Genomic DNA, 11868 nt, shown 5'->3' on the forward strand with positions numbered 1-11868 from the left:
AAATGCACCGAACAGCCGTAGCTGCTGGCTGCCGAAGCCTCGTGATTTCCCTTCCCCGTTTCTGAGAGCATTTTTTTAAATAAAAGAATCCAAAAATATTTTTTTTAGCCAAGCTGTGTAAGCTCTACTTGGTGAAGGGGAGAAAAGTGGGGTGGGGAGGAGATGAAGGCACGAGGAAGAAAAGAGGGGCGATTGAAGAATGCAAAGGCTGTTTTCCCTTTTAGAGAGAGACCTCCGTGCGCGCGTCTGTCTCTCTCTCCCCCCCCTGCGTCTCTCTCTCTCTCTCTCTCTCTCTCTCTCTCTCTCTCTCTCTCTCTCTCTCTCTCTCTTCTCACACACACACACACACACACACACACACACACACACAGCCCACCTCTCGCTTCCCCCCACCTTTCCCTAAATTCCCTTCCATTCAATGCACGTTGATTTCCTCTTAACGGGAATCTCCCGTGTCTGATTGTTGTCTCCTTGCTTTTACCGAAGGCATAAAGCAGGCTTTTAAAAAGCCTGCTGCAGTTTTCTTTCTACCTTATGCTGCTTGGTTGTCTGTGGAGCTGCCCCTTTAAGGATTTGTAAGTAGTCTGGATCGCAGTCCTTGCCTTGGGGACTTTTTTTTATTTATTAAGGACTTTTTCCTTTGCTGTTTGCGAGCTGCTAAACGGAGCTGCTAAACGCTGCTCTACACAAAAGTTAAACTGCCGGTCCGTGCTTCCTCACCTCGCTGGCTCAATTGCTTCTCAATTGCTACCATTTACCAAGTCAGCAATCTTAATTGCTGCTTAGCTGGCTTCTTTGTTCTCAGCAGGTAGCTTCTTTGCTATCAGTGATAGCACTACAAAGTGCTACATTGTCGGAACTTCAGACTGTTGGAACTCAAGTCTTGGGCAGCTGGCTGGTAGAGATCCTTACTTGCTTTATGTATAGGCTACTGCTAGGACTGTATCACACAGATAGATTCCATTATACTGGTTTAGATTTAAGAAGCTCCAGTGTAGCAAATTGCTATTAAGTGAGTCCCCACCTTGGAGGAGAGAGAGAGAGCAGCCCTTCGCGAACATCCCAGGGCCGGGGAGAGAGGGCTGCACCAGGGACGCACACACCTCCCTTCCCTCAGACTCGTAATAAAAATACCAGTAAGACATCCCACCAAAAATAAGCCACCCTGTGGTTTTTTGAGAAAAAAAGTAATAAGACGGTGTCTTAAAAAGGGGGAAACACGGTAGCTGCCTTGATTAATTACAGTTGTGGAGGGAGAAAGCTTATCAGAACCCATTTCATGGGGTGGGGAGGCTTATCTTATTCCTACTGTGATTAGAACTATGGGGCTAGAATGCTTGGGGGTGAAAGATGGAATTCTGTGTGTTCCAGCCATTAGGGGAGGCTTCAAATATAAACCAAATTGATAAGGGCAGCCTGCAGTATTCTGAGCATAGACTGATATGTGTTTTGAAGAATGTCTGTAGCAAGATTATGGCCTAGTTCACATGACACATGAAGCCAAACCTTCACATAGCAGGATTACACAAACATGCTGCCCCATAGAGCTGCTTACAGCTGTTTTACTCTTCTTTGTTGTTATTTTTTATATTTTGCTTCTGCACCATGCTAAGCAAATTCAGAGTTTGCCTTAGTGTGTAATGAGAACCAGGACTTGTGGCTATGCTTTCTCCTCACTAACCACCAGCTGTAGCAACTAAACGGACTGAGCAAGAGAAAAGAGGCCATGAGCTCTTCTCACATTCGCTATCTCACTAAGCCAATATTTGTCTTAGTGTCTTGTGGGAACACAGTTGGTTTCATGTTCAGGTTTCACTCTTTTCCAAATGACAGGACTGAAACCTGCAACATTTCTATGTGACCTTTTTCTTTGTGAAAACTGGTGTTTAGTTGTAAAGCTATATTCAGTTAATAATCTCATCTTTTTTACTACTTGTAGACCCAACTAAGTACATTGAAAAGGATTGTAAATGAGAAAGCCCCTCAGCCATAATCTTGTTTTCCTTTTCAGGGCTTTTATGGTCAGTGTTTTGGGGAGGATCGCATTGCAGTGATTAAAGATTCTACTCCAGTAGACAAAAGCAAGCTAGATCCCAGTAAGGTATGGAAGGCATTTATTCCTTTACTACCATTGAGTTTGGAATTCTGTGTTAAGCATTCTTACATCTTACAACCATAAAACTGAAGTCTAAACCTGGAATTGATGATACACATTTGACAAAACTAAGCTAAGGTTCAAGGAAGAGTTAAGCAGGTACATCCCTTCTCTCACACTCTTTCACCAGGATTGGATTCAGTGGGGATCTCTCTCTACAAGCATTTAATTGACACTTCCACAGCTTGGCTCTCACTGGACAAGTCCAATTAGTGCTCTATAGGTTTTTGCAGCGTCCACATGACACTGTCTTGACGACTCTCATGGTCCCTTCCAACTCTACACTTCTATGATTCCACGATTCATAAAAATGCCAGCCAATCTTTTCTTTAATATAACCTGGAGCCAGTTAGATATCTTCAGTAGCTGATGTGGAAACTCAGTAGTGCATTTGGGGAGAGTGGGGTTTGTCCCATAGGGTGAGCTTTCAGTGGATGGCCTCTGGTGACACACCCCTGCTTCCTTTTGATCGTCACTTGAGCACAACCTAGCCATTTAGTTTTCAGCAGTACAAGCATTCCTGTTTTTGCCATTTGCGGCATGCTGAAGGCATGCTTGAGTTTCAACAACCCAACTGGTTGTTCTCCTGAGATAACTTCTCCTGAGTAATCCATAGATTCCTGTAAACTTTTTAAAATAAGTTTATCTCTGTTGCCCAGGATTTCAGTATTAAACTAAAAACCAAATAGAAATTTGGTCCCACTCCTTGGCCCCACTCCAAAACAAGCCTCCCTTTAGCTCATTGTGATAAATAAGGCTGGCAGTCACTCTGGCAGTCTTGCACTCTTCCTGGGGAGGTGGGAGTTCAAATGTGCAGAGGAAGACTGTGGAAGAGAGCTAAAAAAATGAAAATGAAAAAAACACCTCCTGAAAGATTGTCAAATTCCACTGTCTGATGCCAAGTGGGGGAATATCCATGACTGAACAAACACGAATGTGTGGAAGCTCATATGCCAAATGCACACAAACAACCCATTTGCAGTATAAAGCCACCGCACTTTGGCCAGGGAGGGCAGGATATAAATAAAAGATTATTATTATTATTATTATTATTATTCATAAAATCATGTTTGCCTTTATTTAACCAGTTAATAATTACATAAGACTTGGCTAAATATGTACAGTAATAAGGTAAAGGGACCCCTGACTGTTAGGTCCAGTCTTGGACGACTCTGGGGTTGTGGCGCTCATCTCGCGTTATTGGCCAAGGGAGCTGGCATACACCTTCCGGGTCATGTGGCCAGTATGACTAAGTCACTTCTGGTGAACCAGAGCAGCACACAGAAACACCGTTTACCTTCCCGCCGGAGCACTTGCACTTTGACGTGCTTTCCAACTGCTAAGTTGGCAGGAGCAGGGACCAAGCAATGGGAGCTCACCTCATCATGAGGATTTGAACTGTCAACCTTCCAATCGGCAAGCCCTAGGCTCTGTGTCCTGACCTTGGAGCTCCAGATGGCCGTGTGTCCTGGGTCCCGTCTCGGTCAAGGACGCGGTGGGGGGCCTGCGGTTTGCTCCGGGTGCACCCGGTTCCTCTCGGGGTATTGGTGTTGGTATTGTTGCTGGCGCCAGCAGTTCCAGCAGCCCAGGAGCCAGCCAGGTTCTGGCTGGCTTCAGGAGCTGCCCGTTGCTGTGGCAAGTCCCCTTTATCATCTTTTTGAATCAGTTTTGGTTCAAATGCAGGTGTGATATAAAATACCACACCTTGTTGTTTTGTGTTATCTGCCGAAATGAATTCCATCCCTAATTTTTTTATTCATCAATTTTTTTCGTGTTTTTTTGCAACAAGATTTTGTTTTAAAATTTCCTGCTCTACCCTATTTCTCTTCACTTTGTTGTTCAATCCATTTACATTCCAACTTAATAATTTAAGATTTGCCATTATCTGGTTTTTTTTATAAAAAAATTCTTTTCCCCCTCCCTCTGCAGTTTCTCCACTGCTTCATGATGATGCAGAAGTAAAATGGCATTCTGGTGAATGGCACACACACATATACTGTGGGTTCCCCTAGAACCAGCCAAAACATACCACTTTGGCCTCAAAGCAGAAAACCTACTTTAACACTGGGATATTCCTTCTTGAAGCCTGCATACAGTTCTCGGAGGTTGCCCAGTATTAGCCGCTTCCTATTATACTCTTTTCCAATGCTGACCACATCTTTCATTCCCAGCATTATTTTGGACTGCTCGTCACTGTGATCAAAGTTTAAAACCTTGCTTGCAGATGGACGCTTTTTTCCACCTCTGGGAAAATACCTATTTCTTTAAAATGTTTCTGTGCCTGGTGAACTGAATAATCAGATACACTAAATGTTTATTGAATTGTTCTTCGTGGCCATGAAAGAGAAGAAGGAATGGTCAGCATCTGGATTTGCTGGATTTTCTTGAGGTGCATTTTATGGAATTTTCATCACCTCTACAAGTTTGTCTGTGTCACTCACTCTGCTTCAGTCTCTTTAGCTGGGATTTCAACTTGTAGCACTTTTTTCATTTTATCACGAACATTTTCCTTAAAATTTTCTATCTTCCTCTTTCTATAAGATGTCTTGCAGTGTTCACGTAAACCATGTAATTTTAAAGGCGAACAACCTACCTCAGCAAGAGATGTGTTCAGCTTTTCTATGGCTTCTCTTCTCTCCAAATTGGTCTTTTCTCTAAACCTGTATATTCAGGTTGTAGGAAAGTTGTACCCAGTAGCCACACACACACACACCCCGGATGTCCAAAAAACGTAAAATTTTGTTACAAGACACGAGACCCATAAATTTTATTCTTTGTGGAGAAAGAGCATGTCTTTGCAATAATTTTCACCATCAAAAACTTTTAATTGTACTAAGGCTGAAAGTTTTCTAAACCTAGTTTTTCCACCAAAAACTACATTTATACATTTGTAAAACCTTTTGAGTGCTGGTGTATGTTTTTTCCTGAACTCCTCATCATGTTACTAAGCTCTGCGTAAAATTTCAAAGATATCTGATTATTGGTTATGGAGAAAAAAATAAAATGTACACAAGGCCGAGGATCTCAAGAGGGACAAAAACACAACTTCATGAAACTTTGAAGTTCTATAAAATTAAAACCATTTGAGATAGAGGTAAAAAAAAATTAAGGGGGTTTCTTTCAACCATAAGGGAAGGGTGTACACCAAGTTTCATCCAAATGGTGGGTGGGAAAACCCTTGTTTTTTGGGTTGATTTGATGTGGAATGGTGAGGGTTTGCCGAAGGTGCTTTCCTCTTAGCATGTTTCTGCCTTTCCTCCTGAGTTCAATTGTTTTCAAAGCCCAGGACCCTTTGGGAAAGGCTGTTCTCCAACTGGAGTGCTCGCAGGCCAGGGTTTCCCAGTTTTTTGTGTTTACATTTTTTTAAGATTTGCCTTGAGAGCGTCTTTAAACCTCTTTTATTGACCACCAGCATTATGCTTTCCATTTTTAAGTTTGGAATAGAGTAGTTGCTTTGGACCCCTTCATGGATCAATGCCTTGTCGTGGCGAAGGGGCTTGAATAACTCAGAGAAGCTATGAGCTATGCCAGGAGTGCCTGGCGTGCTATGGTCCATGGGGTCACGAAGAGTCGGACACGACTAAACGACTAAACAACAACAACAGTTGCTTTGGAAGACGATAATCAAGCACCCAAACAACATGACCAGTCCAACCAAGTTTGCCCAGGCTTTTGTGGAGGGATGAAATGCATGGTGCTATTTCCCACCACCACTACCTCTGCAGCCTCTTAATTAATAAAAAATTGCAATTGTTAGTAATGTTATGGTGTTGATTTATTTGTTTTGTTTTAAATATTTATTGCTAATTGTGGTTTTAATGTTGTTTGCTCCCTTGGGACTCTTAAGTGACGGATGAACTAAAAATACCTCCAGTATGTAGTTGTATGTAGACAATATGTAGTTGTCATTACACAGCTCATATGGCGAGCTTCTCTGCATAGGTGTAGCCAGAGGGGGCAGCTCCTCCCTGGTCAAGTAAATAAATAAAAATACTTAATTAGCTGACCAGGTAGCTAGGTTCTTCCCCCCCCCAACAAAAGTCCTACCCTGCAAATAATACTACATACATACATACATACATACATACATACATACATACTGGCTACATCCGTTCTTCTCTGCTTGCATATAATAAAGAAGTCCTGGCTCCTTCTGTCCCAGCTGACAGAGGCTATTGTCCAGGAATGACTATTCCTGGCAAAACCTTTTATCTTCTGTTGTTTGCCTCAAACTCCTTATCTTCCCTTAACCCCACAATATTTTTATAATGAGGGGGAGAAGAAACCAGGGTGCTGTACAAGACGACTGGGTGTATAAGACCCCAACTACCCCTCTTCCACCACAACACACACCAAATGAAAATTAAAGAAACATCAGATTTGATTTCAATATGGTAATTTTACTTAGCGGGAAAACTGTCTTTGGAAAGACAAGCTCCCGCTGGAAACAAGTTGCCTTGCTTGCTCTCAGTTTGGTGCACATGACTACGATGCCATAGGGAAAATCAAGGGGCATGCCAGCACTTCAAGCTTTTTTGCTTATAGGGACTGTTTATAGAAGGATACCTTCATTCTTCCATCTAAACAGACCATCTTATGCTTGTTGTGTGAGCAGCATAATATGTCTCTCAGTTGCAGTTTCAGCTTCATGCTTAAATAATTTTTATTGACATAAGCTTACATATAATATTTTTTTCCATTTCCCTGTCTTTCCAGGCCTACATACAAATTACCTATGTGGAACCCTATTTTGATGACTATGAGATGAAAGAGAGATTGACCCATTTTGAGAAAAACTTCAACCTCCGACGATTTATGTATACCACCCCTTTCACTCAGGATGGACGCCCACGAGGAGAACTGAGTGAGCAGTATAAGAGGAAGACCATTTTGACCACAATGCATGCTTTCCCCTACATCAAAACTAGAATCAATGTCATTCAAAAGGAGGAGGTAATGTCTGCTTCCAAAGCAATAGAACTAAAACAAAATGTCAAGAGCCAAGGGGATCATCCACATTGAGACAAAATGAATATTAAATCACACAAAAACTGAGCTACAGCATGCGGGACTGGACACTCTTAAAACTGTCAATTCTTCCCCTTCTATTTCATTCATGCTGTCTGATGGGAGTGGGTCCCTTAGCTTCCTCCCATTTACCTCTTTTGCCAGTCTTTTATCAAGTGGCAGAATGACAAAACCATGCCACTTTTGGCTAAAAAACAACCACATAAAAACAGCTCATCATCCTTGTGCCAACTGTTATTTGCAGTTTCTTTGTGAAAAAGTTGCAACATACCTGTCCCTCTGTAATTTCAGTTTGTTTTGATGCCAATTGAAGTAGCTATTGAAGACATGCAAAAGAAAACGCTTGAACTGGCTGTTGCCACCAGACAGGTGCCACCAGACCCCAAAATGCTGCAGATGGTGCTTCAGGGTTCTGTGGGGGCCACAGTAAATCAGGTATATTGTAAGAATATTGTTGGTTTTTCTTTTATTCTCTCTGCTCAGCCATGAAACAAAACACTAAAATGCACCTATTAATGGAAATCAGTCTGACATCTCCTTGTCACTAATCCCAGTGACGTCTTAGGCCCAAACATGAAAGCTGCAGCCCTACTGCAGCTCTAACCTCTCAAGGGTTAAAGAAAGCTGGGTGTCCAAAGGCTGCTACCATTTTCTTACCAATTCCTGTTTTAGAGTACTGTCCCCTGAAATCCTCTCCTGCTCCCTCCTGTTGCAACTGAGTTGCCCTGAAAGTTGTGTCTTCCTACAATAGTGTTTTGCCATTTATTGGGTTTTACATGATAGTAATTCTGGTTGATACTTCATCATCCTTTCCTCAGTAAATATGCTTTATGTAATACAATTTTATGTTCTTCCGTAAGGGACCACTAGAAGTAGCTCAAGTGTTCCTGGCTGAAATTCCAGAGGATCCAAAACTTTATCGACATCACAACAAGCTAAGGTTATGCTTCAAAGAATTCATAATGAGGTGAGTATAAAGTGGCAAAGTAAAATCTGTTAGAATTGCAATTACACTAAATCTGTATCTGAAGAAGTGGGCATGCACACGAAAGCTCATATCAAAATAAAAACTTAGTTGGTCTTTAAGGTGCTACTGAAGGAATTTTTTTATTTTACTAAATCTGTGTTGGCACATTCTTGGGTGTTAAGTGGCTTCACAGCAAAGGTATAAACAAATTACACAATCCCCACTCTAGCATGGAAGGCAGCCTCTGGTGAAATTATTGTCCCATTGAACACTAAATTGTTCCTGGTAACAAGACTAAAAAGTTCCTCCAAATCTTCAAGTTCTGTCCCAGCCAAAAATGAAACTTTATTACAAGATGCACATGGTCCAATACTTTGCTGTTTTATTAATCAACAAAATTGTTTTCTTCATTTTTTGGGGAACAGATGTGGTGAAGCAGTAGAGAAAAATAAATGCCTGATTACTGCTGACCAAAGGGAATATCAACAAGAACTGAAAAAGAACTACAACAAGTTGAAAGAGAACCTCAGACCAATGATCGAGAGGAAGATCCCAGAGCTGTATAAACCTATTGTGAAAGTTAACAGTATTTCAAGGTATAATTTCCCACAACCATCGCAAAATACAACGTAGGATGGGGGTAGCCAGTGTGCTTTTATTCCAGATGATGTGGAACTATCAGCCTCATTAACATGGCCAATGGTTAGGGATGATGACAGTTCGTCCAATAACATTTGGAGGGAAACACCTTGGCTAACCAAAATTTGAAGGCAACCCTGTATCAAATTTTTTTAGTGTCTAATGTTTTACAATTTTTTGTGTGCTGTAAGCCTCCCACAAAATGGGTGGGGTATAGTTTTATTTATTTATTTACTATTTCTTTATTATTATTATTATTATTATTATTATTATTATTATTATTATACGTACGTACTTACTTACTTACTTACTTACTTACTTACAGTACTTACTTACTTGTCCAGTCATTTCTATTCTCATTTTCTTCTTATTTATTTTAGGGGCTCTTTCCTTAATTCTAGTTTTAGGAAATATGAAAATCTACCTCCACAGAGCAGTTAAAAGCAGCTTCATGAAAAGGAGCTATCTACTTGCAGTGGATCAAATACAAGAGGATATGCAAATGCTGTTCAAAATCGTAAAATTTCCCCACATTTTCTCATGAACACATTTTGGAAAGATTGCTTTCTGTACAAGACTCAAGAAAGAAGAGTTATAACTCATCACATCTTCTAAGTTGCAGAAACTAGTTGCAGAAAAACACATATTTTATTATAAATTGACATGGATATTTGCACACACAGAGAAAACAGCTTTGTGTTTTCTCCAATATTCTAAAGGCCAGTTCACAATATTGCATTGTCAACAAATATTCCCTGTATGTATGTATGAAACTTCATCTGTGTTTGTTTGATTATACCAAGCTCCTGGAAATGTTCCTGACCAAAAGCCCCTTCTGACCAATCATGGATTTGCATCAATATTACATAAGCACATTCATCAAGCAGCAGATATGAACAGTTAACCAAAACAAGTCAACCCAAGTTTTAAACACATTTCAATCACATTTATTGTAATAAGAAACTTACAGACATTTGTAACTAGATTCCACCTTACATAAAATTATTGTTGTTTGAATGGAAAGCATTACAATGGATCTGGTAATAACTTTTCTTAGGATCAAATATTACGCTCTGTAAATCTCATTGGATGGAGGCCACACAAATGCAAAATGGAGTCCACTCAGGTGTGACCAATATTCAAATGCTACTCTCCTTTTACTGTGAGCTCCTTCCTATGGGCTCTAGAGATGCATGCTAGTTAGAATGTTTTATTATTGTAATAACTATAATTGTTATTTAAAAGTAGCACTATATTTCTTCTAATACTTGAAATACAGTGTTTGTTCCTGATGACCTGACTTGTATTTTTGCTTCATGTTGGGTGAGACTAATTTCCTTCAGTTCAGTGTTCACAAGATTGCAAATTTGTATACACGTGAAATGTTCATGTTTTGGATAGTATTGTGGGAACTTTTAGCACTTAGCAGTTCTTTTGTTCTTAAAGGCCTAAAATTAATCCATGAAATAAAAAAATCTAAATAAAATACTGTATTAACAGAAAAAATCATTTTATTTCGAGTTCAAATATGACTTTGTTTTTCTCTCTCTTCCAAACACCATGCTTGAATAAGTTATAAAGCATTTGTGCACTATTTGCTTTAATTGCCTAAACCTGGGCCCCTGAGACCTCCTTTGGTCTTGGGACAATATAAAGTCTGATGTGTCACTCTGCTTCTCCTTCTTTCTGAAATAATATTGTTAAGTAAGCTGTGCCAGTGAGACAGTTGGGAAAGGGGGATAAGTCCAGGTAAGGTCTGAAAATAGAACAGGAATTGGGGGAGTATGGACATCTTTAGAAGAGCAAAAAAGAGGATAATTTGCCAGTGGGGTGTGTGTGGAGGAGCGTGTTTACTGGGCTCACCATTCATTGGAGTAACATCGAAGGGCACAGGGGGGGGGAATTTGCATGCACGGGGGGGGGGCAGGGAGGACATATAAAAAGAAAGAAAGCTGCCTCCTACTCTTGTTCTATTTTTTCAAATCTACTTCAAGCAGCTTATTGTAAGTTCTGCTTACAATATTTGTATCCAGAGTACTGGGCAACCAGTTTAATAGCATTGTTCAATATTAAAAAGTTGTTTATTTTAAGAGTGGGGGTGAATAATTCAGATACCTACGATAGTGAGAATATAAAAAGTGTTGTAGCTCACTATGTTTGCAAGCAAAAGATCCCAGATTCAATCCCCAGCATCTCTATGGAAATGTTTTTTGCCTGAAGAGCAAGTCAGTGTTGGCAATTTTGATTTGGGTGGACTAATAATTCTGATATGGCAGCTTCCTATATTCTGAGAACAGACAAATGGATTCCAAAGCTGTGGCATGAGCTGTTGTTGCAGAATCCTAGTTCTGCAATTTGAATGACTGCTAAAATTACCAGAAAATTAAAGTTTGGTTCAGTTGCTGGTCTTACCCTTTCCCTATACTTAATATGGGCTGTTCACTTAAAAAAAAAATTAACTGCTTTTAAAGCTCCATATGATTATCTTTTTAACCATCAAATACCTTTTTGAAATGTGTGTGTGTGTGTGAAACTTCTAAAGTCTGGAAAGGGAAAGCTTTCCATTTGAAGAGCGCTTCCAAATTAGCTCCCTTTAGTCTTTGGTAAAATTTAGCATGGTAGGTCATTAGCAGCATCAAGGTAAAGCCTTGACCACCTGGCATATTATTTTGGGACCAAGAAAGGGAGGGCAATAAAGGTAAAAAATATATACATTGTACCAGGAAGAGACCATAACACACACAAAGACATTTACTATTGATAGTTGTGAAGTAATGTGCTGTATGCATTGCCCCTAAGGATTAACACCTCCCCCAAATTACTATGTAACCGTAAAATCATATGGGGGGATGTGTCACCTACATTCCAGCCAACTATCACAATAATGTTAAAACGTGGATCTACACGGATCCTCGTGGACCCTCCACTTCCCCCCCCAAAAAATAATATTTATTCATTTTATAAAAGAAAACAGAAAACAGGGCTTCCGGTCGTTCGCGCGGCCATGTCGGTCGAGGTTTTGCTCGCGGAGTGAAACCTGGCGCGTCAAGGACTGGGCACATCGCTCCGGCGCAGCGGG

At 40.4% G+C, this 11868-nt stretch overlaps 1 protein-coding gene across 5 annotated transcripts in view; it reads left to right on the forward strand.

Annotated features, from left to right (window-relative positions):
- DOCK8 (dedicator of cytokinesis 8) overlaps positions 1-10657 on the forward strand; it is a 165703-nt gene extending 155046 nt beyond the window's left edge. For 3 of the 5 annotated variants that reach the window (XM_035100305.2, XM_035100304.2, XM_035100303.2), the window contains 6 exons: positions 2012-2101; positions 6872-7108; positions 7475-7618; positions 8044-8150; positions 8576-8746; positions 9170-10656. In XM_035100305.2, the coding sequence (XP_034956196.2) occupies positions 2012-2101; positions 6872-7108; positions 7475-7618; positions 8044-8150; positions 8576-8746; positions 9170-9230 (810 nt within the window). In that variant the 3' untranslated portion in view covers positions 9231-10656. Of the gene's footprint in view, positions 1-2011; positions 2102-6871; positions 7109-7474; positions 7619-8043; positions 8151-8575; positions 8747-9169 lie in introns of all 5 variants that reach the window. The other 2 variants (XM_060280050.1, XM_035100306.2) reach the window with 2 other exon arrangements.
- The last annotated feature ends 1211 nt before the right edge of the window (positions 10658-11868 follow it).

The sequence above is a fragment of the Zootoca vivipara genome, chromosome 11 (genome assembly GCF_963506605.1).
Source record: "Zootoca vivipara chromosome 11, rZooViv1.1, whole genome shotgun sequence".
Taxonomy (NCBI): domain Eukaryota; kingdom Metazoa; phylum Chordata; class Lepidosauria; order Squamata; family Lacertidae; genus Zootoca; species Zootoca vivipara.